Here is a 21,438-nt window from a genome sequence, read left to right as displayed (position 1 = left end):
CATCACAGCAGCCGCCGTGGGGTGCGCTGCTGTGAATTACTTTACGAGCAGAGAGGGGAATAATAGAAGATGCGGCGCCAGCTCAGGTAATAGCGGGGGGGGGGGGGGGTGAAGAGGAGGGGGCACTACCTCTATCTTTACAGAAAGATTAAGGGCCAATGCACACTTATGTGATTAGCGGGCGATTCTCGCTAATCACTAAAGTGCTTTGTTATCCTATGGCAGTATTCTCACTGCTGTGATTGGTGCAGACAGCGGGCAGTTTGTGATTAGCACCAATCGCAAACGTGTTGCCTGCAGCATTTTCTGGGCGATTCTAGAGCAATCGTAGTACAGTGCTTATAAAGCGCTGAATGCGATCTCTCTAGAATCGCGGAAGTGTCCAGTGATTTTTTTACCATGCTAATCGCAGTAAAATCACTTGCACAAAATGGAAGCGCAAAGCTCTCCCATTTTGCCTTTTTAGATGTGAACGGGGCCTAACAAGGGCTCCACTTTGTGCAACAAACTATACTTGCAGAAAGACAATCACTTCTTGACAGTCTTTATCCTCCAAAAGAGTAATTTTACCATGGTAACAAGGAAGTTTACATTTAGCTTATATATAATTTAAGACATTCGTATCTGGCTGCAAGTTGAAATGTAAAAATCATTTTTAATAACATTAAATTACCAAACGACATGTTCAGCAGGTGAAGTTTAAAAAAAAAAACAAAAAAAAACCTCCCTCCTTCCAACGGTTTAATTAAAGTGATTAAATAAAGTAGACCTAAACTTAGACTTTGCCTCCTTTAAGTGCCATATTTACTGGTTATGCTTTATTAGAGAAGCAACTGAGTTATGCTCAATGGTTAATCTCATGCAGTCCTTCCTATAACCTACAATTAATTCTACAGTAATATTAGAAGAAAGAGGAGGAAGAAAATACACATGGAAAAACATAGGCTTCTGTTCTGGGTAATACCAGTCTATACATCAACTATACGTTTCTCCAGCTTAAAGTAAGCCTGTGATAAAAAAAAAGGTACCACGGTAGAGGGAGGCCTATGAATAATCCAGAGGCTTCTCATGTCCTCCTTGCCCCCTCCGCTACTCGCTGAACCTGCACGAGTCCTGCCTGTGGACAAGCTCTCGATGGATTTGCTCAGCGTGTCCCAGTGCTGGATCAATGGGGTCGAGGAGGACATGGGGGGGGAAGCCTCAGGAATATCCAGAGACTTCAGTATTATTATTGATGTATAAAGTGCCAACATATATTCCATGGCGCTGTACAAAGTAAGAAAAACAAACATAGGGTACATAATGATACAAATAATGAGATACCGTATACATCAAATATGGACACTGGTACAAAATACAGAATTGGTAACTGCAATGACAAATGTAAGACGATGAATAAAATGTCTAACAGAGTGCAAGCTACGAAATGACTAACAAATTCCAAGTGTGCAAGAGCCCTGCCCTTGCAAGCTTACAATCTAAAGGAATTGGGGGGGATATGCAGGATACATACAGGCAGGTTATCTAGTAATGAGTACAACTTGGTGAGGGGTCAAAGGGGAAATCACCTAAGTTAGAGCACATGCTTGTCAGAAAAACTGAGTTTTGAGGTGTTTAAATATTTCAAAGTTTGAAGAATGATGGATGTGCTGTAGAAGGCCATTCCAGAGGAGGGGTGAAGCATGTGAGAAGTCTTGTATACGTGAGTGTGAGGAGGTGGTTACAGAGGAGGACAAAAGAAGCTTGTGCAGATCTGAGATTTCGGTTGGGTTGTAATCTGGAAACAAGTGAGGAAATGTGTAGGGGTGAGAAATTGTGAGGGGCTTTGAAGATTAGGGTTAAGTGTTTAAAATGGATCCTCTTGGTAATTGGCAGCCAAAGAAGAGCTTGGCGGAGAGGAGCAGCAGAGGAAGAGCGAGAGGAAAGATGAATGAGACAAGCAGCCGAGTTCAGTACTGATTGTAGTGGTTCTAGCCTGTTAGGTTGGTAGTCCACAAAGTAGTATGTTACAATAGTCCAAACAAGATATTATGAGAGCATGAACTAACATTTTAGTTGTGTCTTGAGTGAGAAAAGGTTGAATGCGAGATATGTTTTTCAGTTGAAGATGGCAGGAGCTGGTTAGGGAGTGAATGTAGGGAGGAATAAATGAGAGAGAAGGATTAAATATTACCCGTAAACAACGTGCTTTGAGAATTAAGTTATAGGGGTGCAAAATGCACTCAGATTGGCTGCAAATGTCCCCACAAAATGCCCTCAGATCGGCTGCAGATGTGCCCACAAAATGCCCGCAGATTGGCTGCAGATTTCCCCACAAAATGCCCTCAGATCGGCTGCAGATGTCCCCACAAAATGCCCTCAGATTGGCTGCAGATGTCCCCACAAAATGCCCTCAGATTGGCTGCAGATTTCCCCACAAAATGCCCTCAGATTGGCTGCAGAAGTCCCCACAAAATGCACTCAGATTGGCTGCAGATGTCCCCACAAAATGCACTCAGATTGGCTGCAGATGTGCCCACAAAATGCTGTCAGATTGGCTGCAGATGTCCCCACAAAATGCTGTCAGATCGGCTGCAGATGTCCCCACAAAATGCTGTCAGATTGGGAGCAGATGTGCCCACAAAATGCCCTCAGATTGGCTGCAGATGTCCCCACAAAATGCCCTCAGATCGGCTGCAGATGTCCCCACAATATGCCCTCAGATCGGCTGCAGACGTACCCACAAAATGCCCTCAGATCGGCTGCAGATGTCCCCACAAAATGCCCTCAGATCGGCTGCTATAATGTAATATTTCCAGCCCCCCTCCGCTCCCCTCCCCTCATTCCCCCGTGCTGCCGCCGCCTCACCTCTCAGATCGGACCGGGCAGGAGATAGCAACTAGCCACACCAGCGCACGGCAGCCACGCAGTGAATTTAAATGCAGGAAGTGACATCATCGGTCACGTCCAGCATTTAAAGTCCCCCGTGCGCCGGTGTGGCTGGTTCCTTCCTATCTCCTGCCCGCCGCCGATCTGAGAGGTGAGGCGGCGGCAGCAGGGGGGAACGAGGGGAGGGGAGCGGAGGCGGGCTGGAAATATTACAATATAGCCGAGGAATGGGGGAAACTGTTTAAAAAAAAAAAAAGTGCTTTCAGCTATGGGGACTCGGAGGCTGCTAGCCTCTGATCAGCATGGCTGAGTGTAGACTAACTTCAGTATGTAAATTTTAGTCACATTTTCACTTCAGGTTCACTTTAATGACAAAAACACATGTTATATTACAAAAGAGCAAAAGTGACAGACTATTATTCACTTTTCTCATATTGATTATGGGGAAAGAGTATTTAGCAGCAGAGTGGTTATAGTTATTTTGCATACATCACTGGCTTTAGCCAAGTCAGCAACATTGTAAAGATAAATGTAACATCTTAAAAGTTAGACATGGTTCATGGTGTGGGCGAAGGGCCACATGGCTGTTTCTTAGGATTTTTCTTTCTCTGCTGACTCCCCTTTTGCTTCCGCCTGTTCTTCCGCTGAGGCTTTTGGATACAAGGTCTAGATACTGGTGGAGGTGATGTTATGGCCTTTAGCTCTTCTTTTATGTACATTGGTGACACAGGCGTTGATGTTTTAGCCTCACCATTCCTGATTGGTTCATCGTTAAGGATATCATTAAAGCCATTCTTTTTAGAGTCAAGTTCCAAGATGTCTAGTGGCAGGTTCTGAGTTGTCTCCTTGTTCTTGACAATTTTTTCACCCCAAATTTCTTTACCTGGAGACTCAGTGTTTTTCTTTTCAGAATTATTTTTCTTTTTTCCTTTGAGTCCTTTTCCCTTTTTGTTCTTCCTTTCTTTCTTGGTTTTGTCTTTCTTCTTCTTGGGCGGGTCGGTGGTGTCCACTTTGGGTTGGTTGGGAGAAGTGCTTGGACTTACAGACATCATTATCTTCAAGAGGTTTTCAGTAGCTTGCAGAACTTGTCCTAGTGTGGGTTGCTCTGTTGACATCTCCACTGATGGAGGTTGAGTGGGAGGTGTCTCCTTTGAAAGAATTGGCTTGTCAATTAATTTTCCACCATAATCATAGAGTCCAGAGTCTCTTGGAACAGCCATTGTGACATTAGCATATTTATTACACCTAAAAACAAAGTATTTACATTCATTATAATGTTTTCCAAATGTATGACTGTATAAAGATGTTATCTGTGAGTGACCAGCTCAAGGATGAGGTGGGTGGGGTCATGTGACCTGTGATCACTGGGGAACACTAGCTGATGCTCCGTTCCAAATCCTCACTGTCTACCTCATGTGGGTGATGTTGAGATTTTGTTTTGTGTGTCGATGATCTCAGCAATTAAAAAGAGTCTGATGCGAGAATAAATCTCGCTTCAGACCTCATAGATAGCAGGGGCATGCGTGCCCCTGCTAAAACGCCGCTATCCCGTGGCTTAATGGGGGTCCCTTCACCCCCAAATCCCCTCGGTGCAGCGGGGGAGCGCTTCCTGGTTGGGGCAGGGCTAACCGCCGCAGCCCTGCCCCACGCGTGTCTGTCAGTGCGTATCTCCGCCTCTCCCCCGCCCCTCTCAGTCTTCCTTCACTGAGAGGGGCGGGGGAGAGGCGGCGATGCGCCGCTGATAGACACGACTGGAGGCAGGACTGCAGCCGTCAGCCCTGCCTCCAGGAACGACCAATTCCACGACTAACGTTTGCGGGGGTGGGTTTGGGGGTGAAGGGACCCCCGTTTAGCGGCGCGATAGCGGCGGTTTAGCAGGGGCACGTATGCCCCTGCTAACTATGAGCTCTGAAGCGAGATTTATTCTCGCTTCAGAGTCTCTTTAAGCAAATGCTGAGTGTTGGACATAAACTAAAGATAAGTACAGTATTGCATAAACAACAGGAGTCTGTATTTTAGAACAGACCTAAAATCTGTGGTGCAGATATATTGCATATGAAGGTAAGAGTCTCATTTATAGTTATTTTAAGCACATTTACCGTATTTTTCGGATCATAAGTCGCACCTTTTCTCCCCCAAATGTGGGGGAAAAGTCAGTGTGTCTTATCATCTGAAGATGCTGCTGTTAAGAGAGGCTTTTCTGTCCCCAGTGTCTCTTCGGTCCTTCTATGTCTGTCCCCGTGTTTCTTTTGTCCCCGGGTGTCTCTCTTGTCTCCATGTCCACCGGTGGCTCTCCTGTTCCCGTATCCCCCATGCCTCTTTTGCCCCCCGGTGTCTCTCTTGTGCCCCCTTTGTTCCCAGGTATCTCTTGTCCCCGTGTCGCCCGGTGCCTCTTTTGTCCCTGTACCTCTGTGTCTCTCTTGTCCCCGCATACACTGGTGCCTCTTTTGTCCTTGTGTCTGTCCCCTAGTAGGTGGCATGCTTACCAAGGCAGGCTTTGAGTCCTGCGACGAGCTGCTGAGCAGAGCCCAAGCAGGGATTTCATCTTTGAGCGAGTGCAGTGATTGGCCAATGATGGAGTCCTGATCCCTCCCGCGGGACCGTCAGGTCCTGTCAGAACAGGAGGCAGTGGTGATTAGACATTTCCCCCACAGCGCCCCCGCTTGATTGGCTGCTCAGAATAAAAGCAAGTCCTGGTAAGCTCGAGCCGCTGCGGGGGTGGAATCCCTGCCTCGGCTCTGCTCGGCAGCTCATCGCGGGACTCAAAGCCTGCCTTGGTAAGTATGTCACCTACTGGAGACTGGACACGGGTACAAAAGAGAAATCGGGGACATGGGGGCAAGAGAGACACGGGGAACACAGGGACAAAAGATGCACCGGGGGACACAGAGGGACAAAAGAGGTACCAGGGGACACAGAGGGACAAAAGAGGCACTGGGGGACACAAGAGAGACACAGGGACAAAAGAGGCACCAGGGGACACAGAAGGACAAAAGAGACACAGGGGGACAAGAGAGACACCAGGGGGCACAGGGGGACAAAAGAAGCACTGGGGGACACAGAGGACACAGGGGGGCAAAAGAGACACTGGGGATACAAAGGACGCAGAGGGACAGAAGAGGCACCGGGGGACAGACACAGGTGAACAGAAAAGGCACAGCAGGATACAAGGGGACAGAGGAGAACACAGGGGAACAGAGGAAGACACAGGAGGGACAGAGAAGGAAACAAGGGGAAAATAATTAAGGGGGATTGAGGAGAGAAGATCCACAAGACGCCCCTGCACCATGGACATCCCAGGTTTATTTTATTTTATTTTTTTTACCCTGGTTTTTGACCTCTAAACCTAGGTGCATCTTATGGTCCGGAGCGTCTTAGGGTCCGAAAAATACAATAGATATATGCACTTTAAGATCAAATATATCATGCACATTCCAATTATTTTAGTTTGGATTTGGACCGTGTTTCGATTTTTTACCGAATTGCAATCACTGGGAGGCGTGATTCTTGCCGTGATCTGTTCCCAACAGCTATATGACACAAATGCAGAGAGTGGGAAAAGCAGCTTGAGTGATCTCAAACGCAACATGATTGCGCTTCCCACCATGCTTACTAGTGGAAAAAGGGCACTTAAGAGCTAAACCTTCTAAATATATACAGGGTACATTTCTTTGTGTTTTCCTTTTGTCATGTGCTAGAGTTCAGGTCCACGTGCGTAAGTAAGCGTGCGTAAGTTACCAGCACACGTTACGCCGCAGTACTGCAGCATAGCTTGCACTGAGCTTGCGCTCCCCTCAGCACAGCTTAATGAATCAAGCCCCATGGCACCAGGCAGATACATAGCTACTGGCATGTAACACATCAGTTGCACTTACCATCCATACCAGGTCCATTCCACGCACTGTTCCACGATCCGGAAATCAAAGCACTGCACCTGAATGACATTGAAGAAAGCCTGTCCCACCACGCGAGACGCTGTGTCATTTACCCTTCTAAGGCAATCCTTAAACCTGGGGAGAAAGCAAATATCATGACTACTAAGAGATGTGTACTATACAGTCTTCCTGCCAGATAGGTAGTGACCCTTACTGAGGGACTTTACGTTAAAGAGGCACTGTAGTGACACAGTAAAATGCAGTATATTATTCAGGATGCTCACTTTTATTTAACTTTTCCTGTTTTCAGGAATTGGTATGCTGCACAAGAGAAAGGGATGTGTGCTCTGACCAGTCAACTCCTGACTTAAATACTGGCTGCCTCAAGTCTATTGACTGATTAAAATGGCAAAGCGTTTGCATATTGCATTCGCCCACCAGAATATGCAGGATCTAAACTATCCACCTGCTCTTCCTGCAGGAGTTGGCCCATGCAAAATATTGCATCTCAACAGGGGTGCCGCGTGTAGGCCTCCTTGTACTCCCAAGGAATGAAGGGCAATGCAAAAACCCCCAAAAGGCATCCATTGCCCGGGAGCGACGCAACCGCCCCTCAGGGAGGGGGTAACGAGAGAACATGGCCAGTACACTCCCCGGGCATGACAGGTGCCCAGGGGGGACCACCCAAGCTGCCCCCCCCCCCCCCCCCCCACAAAGGATAGACTCCCTACCTTTACGAATTTACTTACCTGAGGTGCAAATTGCATGTCCTGGGAGCAAATACACTGATAGTAGGGGGGGGGGGGACCAGCCCCCCAGACGCTGCCACTGGCAGCCACCACAGGTAAGTAAATTCGCAAAGGTAGGGATCTATCCTTTGGGGGGCGGGGGGGCAGCATGGGTGGCCCCCCCTGGGCACCAGCCATGCCCGGGGGGTGTTCCGGCCATGTTCTCTTGCTCCCCCCTCCGAGGGGCAATTGCGGCGCTCCCAGGCAATGGATGCCTTGTGGGGGTGCTTGCGCTGCCCTTAATTTCTTGGGGGTACAAGGAGGCCTACATGCTGCACCCCTGTTGAGATGCAATATATTGCATGGGCCAACTCCTGCAGGAAGAGCAGGTGGATAGTTTAGATCCTGCATGTTCTGGTGGGCGAATGCAATATGCAAATGCTTTGAGAGACCGGGAATATTTTGTACTGGCTTTTGAACTCTCAGTAAATGTACATTCCGTAGAGATGCACCTGACAGCACTAAAGATGTTGCAACCTCTGATAAATATCAGAATGGAAATCATAGTGAGGAAAGTGTGAGGAAAATGTAGGGAAAGATATCACAATGGGCTAACACAGGCTAAAGCATTTCAAAATGAATATTGTAAAAAATAAGCAATTTTATTCATTATGACATTTTCATTACATTTTCACTTTAAAATATTAAAAAGATCTCAGGATCCTGATGCTGCTCCTTCTATGGTTTGCATGTGATTAGCATAGGTGTAGTTACAGAGCCTTTGGCCCCAGTGCAAATTTTACTCTAGGCCCCTCATTCCAGCACTGTATGTATATTAATCACATAAGACAGACCACCACTATGTCAGAAAGAGACACGCACAGAAAAAAGGAATGAGCTGCTAATGATTGATGACCACTATTCTAAGCACATTCAACAGCGCCAATAAAGAGCTGTTGCAGCAATTGAAGTAGGACCTCACAAGGGCCCCTTACATCCAGGGGCCTTGGTACAGTCGCAACCTCTGTGTCCCCTTTTACTGTGCCACTGGTATTTAGGCTACATACATTTGGATGTGGACATGAAGGAAACCGCACTATCCGGTCCTATTGCCAGTGTGATGAGAAACATCCGTTTCTCATTGCACAGCATGGGCCGCATGTTCGGGTCAGGATCCGGCCCGGGTCCGCAGCCGCACCGGGACGGACTGAAAAATAGCGCATGTTGGAAATAAAGCCGGATCGTCCCGGAGCTGCGTTCCCGGATCGGATCCGGACGGTCGCACGAGTGTGAATGGATACATTGATTAACAATGTATCCATTCACCATCCGCTGTGTACAGAGCGTTCCGGGTCCTGGGAAGCCGGACCTGGAACGCTAATGTGAACCAGGCCTTAACCCTTTCTTGTATCCACCAAGCACGTATCCCTTTGCCTATTCAGCATATTCAACTCAGCCTGCCTCAGATCTTCAGATGAAAAAAAGAGTCATCAGTATACTTCAAAATATTCACAGTCACCATGGCTTTCATTTATATGTTATATTCTAGCTTCAGATATGCCCATGTGATGTTGCTCACGTGCCTCAGTGCCTGTCAGTGTACATACTGTACAGTTTGTGTCCACCACACTATTGCACAGAACACGCATAGCTCCAATTCCCTGCAGAGGGTTCCTGTATCTAATGACAGACATTCAGGGCATATTCACAGATTGACGGTGTGTTGTAATGCGACATTAAAGTTGCAACGCAGCGTTACAACGCAACAACAACAGAAAAAGGTGGTAACACACACCAACGCTACGTTCCCGTGGCATACTGTAGATGCAGTGGAACATACAGGCAATGAAAAGTATGCCTCTCTGTATCTGTTTAAAGAGACACTGAAGCGAAAAAAATTTATGATATTATGATTTGTATGTGTAGTGCAGCTAAGAAATAAAACATTAAGATCAGATACATCAGTCTAATTGTTTCCAGTACAGGAAGAGTTAAGAAACTCCAGTTGTTATCTCTATGCAAACAAGCCATTAACTCTCCGACTAAGTAGTCCTGGAGAGGGCTGTTATCTGACTTTTATTATCTCAACTGTAAGTGAACTGTTTACTTTTTCTCTGCTAGAGGAGAGGTCATTACTTCACAGACTGCTCTGAAAGACTCATTTTGAATGCTGAATGTTGTGTAATCTGCACATATTATAGAATCATGCAATGAACACTATATACCTGAAAATAAAAGTATGAGAATATTTTCTTTGCTGCTAATCTTCTAGTAATTATTCATAGTACACAACCAATTCACTATATCATATTTTTTTTTTCGCTTCAGTGTCTCTTTAACGTCTGCGTTTAGAGGCAACGCACTGCAAGCAGTGAGTTACCATAACGCTACGCTATGGGGAGGCAATGCTGAAAATATTATTGACACATGCCAGGTAAACAAAGCAGGCTAGCGACAAGCAGATTGTTGCTAGCCCGGCAATATTTTAAGGGGGGACAGCAGAGCGCAGGGGGGGGGGGGGGGGGGGCTGGCAGCAGCAATAGGGAGACACAGAGGCATGTCATTGTGCACATGACATGCCTCTGGGTCCCATTAAGATTATAATATTCCGCCTCGGTTTCTCTTAAAGCATTTTCCATTTGAAAAAATATCCATAAGTTGGTGAAAAACAGATATCAAATTTATTTTAAAGGGATACTGTAGGGGGGTCGGGGGAAAATGAGTTGAACTTACCCGGGGCTTCTAACGGTCCCCCAGCAGACATCCTGTGTTGGCGCAGCCACTCACCGATGCTCCGGCCCCACCTCCAGTTCACTTCTGGAATTTCAGACTTTAAAGTCAGAAAACCACTGCGCCTGCACGCCCGTGTCCTCGCTCCCGCTGATGTCATTAAGAGCGCACAGCGCAGGCCCAGTATGGTCTGTGTCTGCGCAGTACACTCCTGGTGACATCAGCGGGAGCGAGGACACGGCAACGCAGGCGCAGTGGTTTTTTGACTTTAAAGTCAGAAATTCCAGAAGTGAACTGGAGGTGGGGCCGGAGCATCGGTGAGTGGCTGCGCCAACACAGGATGTCTGCGGGGGACCATTAGAAGCCCCGGGTAAGTTCAGCTCATTTTCCCCCGACCCCCCTACAGTATTCCTTTAAGTATTATCTTGCTCGCTGGTGGCTTAACCACTTAACGACCAGCTAACGCCCATAGGCGTCAGCAGGTCTTAAGTGGGTTACCATGGAAACGGCCGCTCGATCGAGCGGCCTTTCCATGTCAGTTCACGGCGGGTGTCTCCGTGAACAGCCGGAGAGCCGCCGATCACGGCTTGCCGGCAAAATGTAAACACGCGGGGAAGAAATCCCCGGCGATCCCCGGCCTCTGATTGGCCGGGGATTGCCGTCATTTGATAGGCTGAAGCCTATCCTACAATGCGCAGGACGGATATCCGTCCTGCGCACTTCACAGCCAGAGCGAGAGGGCGGAAAAGGTAGGGAGGGCAGAAAACGCTGCAGAGGGGGGCTTTGAGGAGCCCCCCCCCGCTCGGCCACACAGAGCGGCGGCGATCAGACCCCCCCAGCAGGTCATCCCCCTAGTGGGGAAAAAAGGGGGGAAGTCTGATTGCCCTGCTGTATTCATAATCTGTGCTGCGGGCTGCAGAGCCCACGCAGCACAGATCTCTAAAACACAGCCCGGTCCTTAATTTTATGACAAATTGTGAAAATATCACCTGGGAGAAAACGCAGGAGAAAAAGTGAATTGCTTTTGGGCCCTGGTCTCCCAGAGTGAACTGGGCAAAAGCCCACATAGCTAAATAACCTAGGCTCTGGGAGGGTGGCGTTACATCCAATATACAGCAATATATACATATGGGAAGGTTTTCTGATGCTGAAATGATATTTACAGTAAAACTGAGTATCCTGAATAATGTATTACATGTTACTGCCTGTTGTTGCGGAGCCTCTTTAGGTGTAGGTAAAACTCACCATAAGGAGGCGACCAATAATTATTAAAACCAGTTCAAAACCACACAAAATATATTTGTATGGTTCTACTTACAATTCAACAGAAGGCCACACATGCAGACTGGTCAGCAGCCTCAGCATAGATACGTAGCAGCAGCTGAGTTAGCAAGGCCACAAACCAATCATTGATCAGACCACGCAAACCTGCACGTGGATTTTAATCCAGCAACGGTTTTAATCATTCAGTAATTTAGTCCTAAACCCCTATTTGGTTCCTCACACCTCCAGCTAATGTCCCCTGGCCTTGATAATATGTACAGTACTGAACAGATCTGTTTAAATGACATCTTCTGTGCTAGAGTTCACATACGGTACGTCTTGCAAGCTCATTTATAATCATCCCGAACAATGTATCTTGCCCTGTGAAATATGCATCGCTTTGCAGGATGTTTACATGTTCCATTTCATTGATAGGAGTGAAGGTTCCATTTCATTGATAGCGATGAAGGTCACTATGACTGTAATACACTATCTGAATTCACAAAATCCAGCTTTTAGGGCTGGTTCACACTCGGGCACTTTTGTTGAGCGTTTCAATACCAGGCAGCTGGTATTCTTTGAAAAGAAAATTAACATAGCAGCCTCATCTTGGTTTACTTTTAAAATGATATGACAAAAAAACTTCATTTTTACAGTCTAAAAATGATCTTACATCTAATAGAGGACACAGTTGGCCAACAGCAGGCAGCTTGCTTGCAGTAATCCCCTATGCTCTATTATCCCTAGCAGTCAGCTTGGCAATGCGGTACAATAGTTACACAGTCCATGTCGTGGGGATGCGTTTGGCTCACTGTGACCTCGCTTAGGCCTCTTTCACAGTGGGACGTTAAAGTCGCACGTTATAAAAAATTATAACGCAGACTGACGCACAGCAATACATAGTCTGTGCGACATTCACAGTGCACACGTTGCGTTGTGTGTAACGTGTAGCAACATTTAGAAAGTGCTGCATGCTGTGCGTTTAGCAATACATTTGCTGCGTTCTGTGTGTTGCACATGCTCAGTAAGGTTTTTTTTTTTTTTTTAAATGTAACGCATGCACCGTTTTCGTTCCATCAGCATGCAACGAAATCAGCGCACCAAGAGACACATAACGCAGTGCAAAATAACGTCCAATTTCATAATCTACATGCGCTGCGTTAGGGGCACATTGTGCGACTTTAACGTTGCATCAAACGCAACGTCCCACTGTGTAAGAGGCCTTATAGCCATGCAATGGATACAATAGATACACCAATCAGTTAGCTGGGCGATTTGGCTGCGACAGGGATTTAAGTTGGCAGTGACACCCCCCCCCCCCCATAGGTGAACATCTAAAAATGGCACGTATGTAAATTGGCGCACAGTGATGCCGCTAATTTTTTGAAACTATAATATAAAACTATACAACGTTAAATACCATCTTGATATCTTTTTATATCTGCACTTTATAGTTAATTTCATTTGCCATACTAAATCTTATTTGTAATGCCTGATGGAACGTTCACTACTTTACAGTTTTTTAAATGTTTTATTTCATTAAAGGATACCCAAAGTGACATGTGACATGATGAGATAGACATGGGTATGTACAGTGCCTAGCACACAAATAACTATGATGTGTTACTTTTTTTCTTTCTCTGCCTGAAAGAGAAGCGACTACAGTGTGACCCTCACTGATAAGAAATTCCCCTTTTTATCTCTTTCTTGCTCTCAGAAGCCATTTTCTGCTAGGAAAGTGTTTTATAAATGGAATTTCTTATCAGTGAGGGTCACACTGTAGTCACTTCCTGTCTGAGTCAAGACTGAGTCAGCCACTTACATACCTGATATTTAACTCTTTCAGGCAGAGAAAGAAAAAAAGGAACACAGCATAGTTATTTGTGTGCTAGGCACTGTACATACCCATGTCTATCTCATCATGTCACTTTGGGTATCCTTTAACTATGATTTATGCTACTTAATCATGTTACACTGTTTGATTATACCCCTGTAAAACGTTAAATACAGTTTTTATTGAAATTAATAAATCTACCGAGATTTACTTAAAGGGAAGGTTCAAGCAAAAAAAAAAAATGAGATTCACTTACCTGGGGCTTCTACCAGCCCCATGTAGCCATCCTGTGCCCTTGTAGTCACTCACTGCTGCTCCAGTCCCCCGCTGGCAGCTTTCTGACCTCGGAGGTCAGGGCCACATTGCATACATTTTTACGCATTCCAGCTAGTGCAGGAACAAAAATGTACGCGTTTCACCACTAACGCGTAAAAATGTATGTGTTAATGATCCTGCACTAGCGGGAATGTGTAAAAATGTATGCAATGTGGCCCTGACCTCCGAGGTCAGAAAGCTGCCAGCGGGGGACTGGAGCAGCAGTGAGTGACTACGAGGGCACAGGATGGCTGCATGGGGCTGGTAGAAGCCCCAGGTAAGTGAATCTCATTTTTTTTTTTGCTTGAACCTTCCCTTTAATGATGTGCTTAAAGTTATTTTTAGTTTCTTTACTATTTGCTATTTGTAATGCTTGATGGAGCATAACTTTGCTGTCCTGCTCCTTATTAAAGTTATTTTCCGTTAACTATAAGTAATGTTTTTTTAATTATGCTGCCTCATATATTTTTCTTATTTACATATTGTTCCTTTAACCTCTGCGCCATTATTTTACCTTTCAATAACTTTTTCTCCCGTGCGCCATAACGAAACATTGATAACGTTAAATAACGTTAAAAGCTATGTTTTCTATGCGGCACCATTTTTTAAGGGGCACTACAGTGAAAAACTGTAAAATATAAAATATGTGCAAACATATACAAATAAGATGTACATTTATGTAATGTATTTTCTCCTATGTTGCTGTCACTTAGGGCCCTTTTCCACCAGCGCGTTTGCGCTGGCTGAATCGCAAAGTCGCAAACCGCTAGCGATTTTACAATCGCTATGGTTTGCTTTTTAACATAGGAATCGCGGTAGGTCATTTCCACTACCGCGATTCGTTTTTACGCGAACGCGCGGCGGAGCGATATAATTGCCGCGATTTTGCTATGCAGTGCATAGCATAGCAAAATCGCGGCCGCAAAACGTCGGGGAATCGCCGGTTTTGCGATTCAGCAATCGCTAGCGTTCACGCTAGCGACTGCAGGTGGAAAAGGGCCCTTACAGTAGGTTGTAGAAATCTGACAGAAGTGACAGGTTTTGGACTAGTGCATCTCTTTATAGGGGATTCTCAGGGATATATTTATTTTCAAAAGCACTTAGTGAATGGCAGTTGCTCTGTCCAACTGCCAAAAAACTGTGTAGTGAGCAGGGAAGCAGGGCCAGCATCATTTTTTAAATCCTTTTTAGGGAATATCTTTATAAAGAATAAAAGCCTTGCGGAGAATCCCCTATGAACAGGGCCGGAGCTACCATAGGAAAAAATAGGCAATTGCCCCAGGGCCCCAGAGCCTGTAGGGGCCCCCAAGGTGTCCCTCCCCATCTTAACTGTTGCTCCCCAGGAACTCTGCAGAGTCTGTTAAGTTGGGAGGTGATCAGGGGAGGGTCAGCAGCCAGCTTAGGGGCCCAGGAGGGAAATTTGGCTGCAACAAAGGGCCACTAATGATGCTTTTTGGTCGGGGGGGGGGGGGGGGGGTGTCTGTTGGGGGGCCCCCAGGCTAATCTTGCCCTAGGGCCCAATTGTTACTTGAACCGGCCCTGCGTATGAAGAGATGGACTAGTCCAAAACCTGTCACTTCTGTCAGATTTCTACTACCTACTGTAAGTGACAGCAACATAGGAGAAAAGTAATTTATGGCTCATTTTACTCTGGAAAAATGTGCTTCTTATTTGTTTATGTTTGCACATATTTTAAATTTTACCGTTTTTCGCCATAGTGCCCCTTTAAACATCGGCGCTGTGCGCCATATTTCTCTGAACCCCCATAGTGTGTACTGGGTCACTGCTGGGGCTATAAGACTCAAGGCTGCACAGTGGCATATTAGTGGTTAGCACTCTTGCCTTGCTGCGCTGGGTTCCCAGTTTGAAACCCAGCCAGGGCACTATCTGCACCAGGTTTGTATGTTCTCCCGTGTCTCAGTGGGTTTCCTCTGGGCACTGATAAGTTACCTGGCTTCCCCCTAAAATTGGCCCTGCGTAGGGATTAGATTTTGGGCTCCTCTGAGGGACAGTTAGTGACAAGACTATAAACTCTGTAAAGCGCTACAGAAGATGTTGGCACTATATAAATACTAAATAATAATAATAATCATTATTATTATTATTTATTGTATTTATAAAGCGCCAACATATTATGCAGTGCTGGCCAGGAGAGAAAGGGGGCGGGCCATACAGGATCGGGAGAGACTACTAGCAGTTTTTACAGTGAAGAAGGATCTGGAAACCTGTGAGCCACTGCAGCTGCTCATTTTATTATTATTATTATTCATTATTTAGTAAGTAATATCTTCCACAGTGCTTTACATAGTATATAGTCTTGTCACTAACCTTCCCTCAGAGGGGCTCACCATAGTCATATGTCCATTGTACTCTAGGGGCTGTCAATTAGGTTACCTATCTGTATATTTTTGGAATTTTTGAAAACCACGGTATGACTTAGGTACAAGGATATACCGGTACCCAAAAAATGAAGTATTTGAAGAGACAAAAAAATATATTTCTTTAAGATGATCTTGAATTTTAAAATATCAAAAAATGTGAAAAAGATGGAGTTCACAAATCTTCAAAAAACATTCATCTTTGTACACAACATCCCATGAAAAAGTGCCAAAAAGCATATAGTGAAGTGCAATTGTTTAATAAAGATGAATCCTTTTTGAAGATTTGTGAACTCTATGTTTTGTACATTTTTTGCTATATTAAAATTCAAGATCATCTTTAAGAAATATCTTGTTTCTTCAAATACTTCACTTTTTGTATATATCCTTGTACCTATGTGATGATATTGTTGTGTAGTGTAGTAGCGCACCATTAAAGGGATACTGTAGGGGGGGGGGGGGGGTCGGGGGAAAATGAGTTGAACTTACCCGGGGCTTCTAATGGTCCCCCGCAGGCATCCTGTGCCCGCGCCGCCGCTCACTGATGCTCCGGCCCCGCCTCCGGTTCACTTCTGTAATTTCTGACTTTAAAGTCAGAAAACCCCTGCACCTACGTTGCCGTGTCCTCGCTCCCGCTGATGTCACCAGGAGCGTACTGCGCATGCACAGACCATACTGGGCTTGTGCTATACACTCCTGGTGACATCAGCGGGAACGAGAACACGGCAACGCAGGCGCAGGGGTTTTCTGACTGAAATTCCAGAAGTGAGCCGGGGCATCGGTGAGTGGCTGCGCGGGCACAGGATGTCTGCGGGGGACTCATTTTCCCCAGACCCCCCTACAGTATTCCTTTAAGGATATTCTTTTCTGGTCTCCCAGTTTATATAAATACAGAAAACCAGAGTACCCAGAGGAAACCCATGCAGACACAGGGAGAACATACAAAATCCTTGCAGTTGTTGCTCTGGCTGGGATCTGTACTGAGGACCCAACGCTGCAAGGCCAAAGTGCTAACCACTATGCCACTGTGCTGCCCAATATTTAATATTAGGATTGCAGAAATTCTTGGCATTTCATTTTGAATGCACATTGTTTTTTTTATTGTTGAATGAATAAATGCAGTTATACAAAAAAAATAAGAATTTATATTCCTGTTAATAATAAAAATGACTTCTGATTTTTCATAATAAAGATGTATTCTGCAGATCCACCATTTAAGAGCAACACTTTAGGCAATTGAACCTGTCGCTGGCCACTTATCCTCGTTCGCGCTCCCATCGCTGGGAATATCCTGCGCAGGCACAGTAGAGGTTTTCTCATACTGCGCCTGCGCAGGATGGTCCCGGCAACGGGAACCGGAGGATCGTTGAGTTCCGGCGCAGGCACAGGGCGACTGCAGGGGGCCGGTAGAAGCCCCAGGTAAGTAAAACTGCCTTTTTTTAACATCACTTAAGTATCTCTTTAAAGGACCACTATCGCAAAAAAAAGTAGGCAGTTCAAATCTGACAGAACTGACAGGTTTTGGGCCAGTCCATCCCCTCATGGGGGATTCTCAGGGTTTTCTTTGTTTTCAACAGCATTTCCTGAACAGCAGTTTAATTGCCAAAATAGTAAGATACCAGCAAGCCTACCTACTCACTTGCACACTATGCAACTGCTGTTCAGGAAATGCTGTTGAAAACAACGAAAACCCTGAGAATCCCTCATGAGGAGATGGATTGGCCAAAAACCTGTCGGTTCTGGCAGCTTTTAACTGCTTACTTTTTTCACGATAGTGGTCCTTTAAGTAAGGATTAATAATACAGAGAATATACAGTAGGTATCTCATCTGTATAGGGGTCTCCTCTGGCAGGTCAATCATGCAGCTGTGTGATTTCTGCTCCAGCCTTCAGCAATAGGTGTATTTACATTACTGATTAGGAGTTGTGAGGTCAGAAAATGATGTTAGCAAGGACAAGCTATCATTGTTTGGGTACAGTCTAGCTTATTCTGAAATAACGATAAACATGCAGCCATGACACAGGATGTGAGTGAGATTACCTTGTGTAATGTTTTATGCTATACATATTAGTCATTGACATTTCTAGTCTCATTAATCTTTTCTGATAACTTTGTGTGAAGTGATCTCATTACGCAGTGAGTCTTCCGCAATACTAGACACGGTACTGTATGGCAATTGCCAAGCTGGTCACCAGGGTTTAGCCATCTGAAGCGTGCTAGGATAGCTACCCAGATCTTTTGCTGCTTGCCCCTTTTATGCCTTGGACACACCACGCAATTTCCTGTCAGATAGACGGGTCAAATCGATTATTACCGACAAATCTGATCTGATATACATATCTGGTCGATTTTTCAATCACTTGTATACAAAATCGAATCAGATCGGGTCTGGCGAAAATAATTGATTCAACCCGTCTATCTGGCAGGAAATTGCATGGTGTGTACCAGGCATTAAGGTTTGTGGCATCTTTTCCGAAGTCACCATGTTCAGAGTGTCAGTGAGTCTGATAAAAATCAGAGCAAAATGTAATGTTGAAAAAAGAGAGAAAAGCTTGGCACCAGAGGCAGGTCAGGGAGGATCAGGATCGCAGGTGAAGAGAGGGCACGTGCTGCTCAAAGTCTTGTGTCATACAGGAAGGAGGAAAGATAAAGAGGCGCTGTGCCTTTAAACACCTATTTTAATCGATCCAAAGACATCACTTTCAGCGGGGGTTAGGTGGGAGGCCTGACAGGTTCCTGATCTTTGGATCGATTAAAATAGGTGTTTAAAGGCACAGTGCCTCTTAATCTTTCCTCCTTCCTCTATAATCAGAGCAAAATTTAATTTGTATGTCCCCAGAAATGTCATGTGCTGTGACCTCTGTGCAGCCCTGCCCCCCCCCCCCCCCCAATGAGCAGGTGCTATGGGTTCAATGGAATGGATGTGTTGTTGTGTCCTTTGGAGTCTCTGCCCTCAATACGCACTGTAGGGGCTGTCCTCTTCTATGGGGTCCCTCCCCTTCAATATGCAGGGGCTTTTCGGTGGAACTCTTCCCACCCATGCACATAATTTGCAGGTGCTGTCCTCTTGTATAGAACCACTTCCCTCCACTATCCCTTTCTATGGAACCTTCCCCAATATGCAGGCGCTGTCCTATTCTATAGAATCCCTCCCCCAATATGCAGGTGCTATCCTATTCTGTAGAACGCCTCCCCTAGTATGCAGGTACTGGCCTCTCCACTGTGTGAACCTTCCCCAACATATAAGTGCTGTCCTCTATGACAGAAAATACCCCCCCCCAAATGCAGGTGCTGCCATGCCCCCCCCCCCCCCTTCTAATACATTCTATGTGCAATAGCCCACTAAATTCTTGTGCAGTAGTTCACCATTCTATTCCCTCCCACCACTGCTCCCCTCCAAATGTTCAAATTCCTTGTGCAGGAGTTGCACTCGATTCCGACTTCTGCCTCCACGTCCCAGTGTCTCCCTATTGCACACGTGGTAGATTTCTGTTTCAAATGTTAGCAGCCACCCATTTCCATGTGCAAACCTCATACATACAGAATTCCCCCAGACCAATGGCCAATATGCCTTTTGCAGAAATATTGATAAATTATAAAATGATTGAACTGTAATATAGTAGCAGTTTCTGCTCGCCTACCCCAATAAATGAATAACTTACTTGCTGTCGCATTGGCAGTGGCTGAGGGTGTGCCAGAGGAGGTTTTTGTAGCCATAACTTTTGGTGAAAGGGTGGATGACGTGCTCACACTTGTCATGTGTCCGGCAGCATGAGTCTGTTTCCCTGTGTTCACCTTACCAAGAAAAAAGAGGGATGCTTTATACATTTTATATATATATTTATACAGTCATCTTTGCTGAATGCTATTCAGGAGAGTTTCCCAGTGCACCAAAGCATGTTTGCATGTAGCCTGAAGCCAGGGGCGTAACTACAGGGAAGCATATACCCTGCAACCACAGGGGGGCCCAGAGCTGTAAGGGGGCCCCAACTACTACTTTACTCCCTCTGATAAAGGGGCCCATCCCTCAGATCAGGTGTCTTTGTGGCTTCAATTGATATGGGTGTGAAGATTACGATGACGTCCACACTTGTTTTATGACCCTTGCAGGATGGGCCCCCAGGCTGTGAGGGGCACAAGGGGTTGGCAAGGGTGTGAACATTGGGGGGCCCCAAAGTTTTTCTGGGGGGCCCCATAATTTATAGTTACGCCTCTGCCTGAAGCCTTTGCACAAGTACCCAAAAGTGATAGATTAGTTGTAAGTATACATTTGCCAGTTGCACTACTAGGCAGATAGGTCATAGATCATTGGAGAGGGGAGATTAGTGTTAGGCATTAGAGAAGAGAGGGGGAGGTTAGTGTTAGGCATTGGAGAGGAGAGGTTAGTGTTAGGCATTGGAGAGGAGAGGTTAGAGTTAGGAATTGGAGACGAGAGGCTAGTGTTAGGCATTGGAGAGGAGAGGGGAGGTTAGTGTTAGGCATTGGAGAGGAGAGGTTAGTGTTAGGCACTGGAGAGGAGAGGTTAGTGTTAGGCATTGGAGAGGAGAGGTTAGTGTTAGGCATTGGAGAGGAGAGAGGAGGTTAGTGTTAGGAATTGGAGAGGAGAGGGGAGGATAGTGTTAGACATTGGAGAGGAGAGGTTAGTGTTAGGCATTGGAGAGGAGAGGTTAGTGTTAGGCATTGGAGAGGAGAATTTAGTGTTAGGCATTGGAGAGGAGAGAGGAGGTTAGTGTTAGGAATTGGAGAGGAGAGGTTAGTGTTAGGCATTGGAGAGGAGAGAGGAGGTTAGTGTTAGGAATTGGAGAGGAGAGTGGAGGATAGTGTTAGACATTGGAGAGGAGAGGTTAGTGTTAGGCATTGGAGAGGAGAGGTTAGTGTTAGGCATTGGAGAGGAGAGAAGAGGTTAGTGTTAAGAATTGGAGAGGAGAGGGGAGGTTAGTGTTAGACATTGGAGAGGAGAGGTTAGTGTTAGGCATTGGAGAGGAAAGGGGAGGTTAGTGTTAAACATTGGAGAGGAGAGGTTAGTGTTAGGCATTGGAGAGGAGAGGTTAGTGTTAGGCATTGGAGAGGAGAGGTTAGTGTTAGGCATTGGAGAGGAGAGAAGAGGTTAGTATTAGGAATTGGAGAGGAGAGGGGAGGTTAGTGCTAGGCATTGAAGAGGAGAGGTGTTAGGCATTAGAGAGGAGATGGGGGTTAGTGTTAGGCATTGGAGAGGAGAGGGGAGGTTAGTGTTAGGCATTGGAGAGGAAAGTCAATGTTAGTGTGTTAGCCACTGGAGAGGAGAGGTTAGTGTTAGGAATAGGCGATGAAAGGGGAGGTTAGAGTTAGGCACTAGAGAGGAGAGGTTAGTGTTAGGCAATGGAGAGGAGGTTAGTGTTAGGCATTGGAAAGGGGTGGGGAGGTTAGTGTTAGGCATTGGAGATGGGAGGTTAGTGTTAGGAATTGGA

The 21,438-nt window shown here is 45.9% G+C and overlaps 1 protein-coding gene across 1 annotated transcript in view; it reads right to left on the bottom strand.

Annotated features, from left to right (window-relative positions):
- Positions 1 to 3,073: 3,073 nt before the first annotated feature.
- PROCA1 (protein interacting with cyclin A1) overlaps positions 3,074 to 21,438 on the bottom strand; it is a 54,450-nt gene continuing 36,085 nt past the window's right edge. Inside the window, exons 2-4 of the mRNA XM_068270150.1 lie at positions 19,654 to 19,786; positions 6,744 to 6,878; positions 3,074 to 4,113 (exon numbers count right to left, since the gene is read on the bottom strand). Coding sequence (XP_068126251.1) covers positions 3,426 to 4,113; positions 6,744 to 6,878; positions 19,654 to 19,786 — 956 coding nt within the window. The 3' untranslated portion in view covers positions 3,074 to 3,425. The remainder of the gene's footprint in view (positions 4,114 to 6,743; positions 6,879 to 19,653; positions 19,787 to 21,438) is intronic.

The sequence above is a fragment of the Hyperolius riggenbachi genome, chromosome 2, assembly GCF_040937935.1.
Source record: "Hyperolius riggenbachi isolate aHypRig1 chromosome 2, aHypRig1.pri, whole genome shotgun sequence".
In the NCBI taxonomy this organism is placed as follows: Eukaryota; Metazoa; Chordata; class Amphibia; order Anura; family Hyperoliidae; genus Hyperolius; species Hyperolius riggenbachi.
This window is presented reverse-complemented; position numbering and strand designations above follow the sequence as displayed.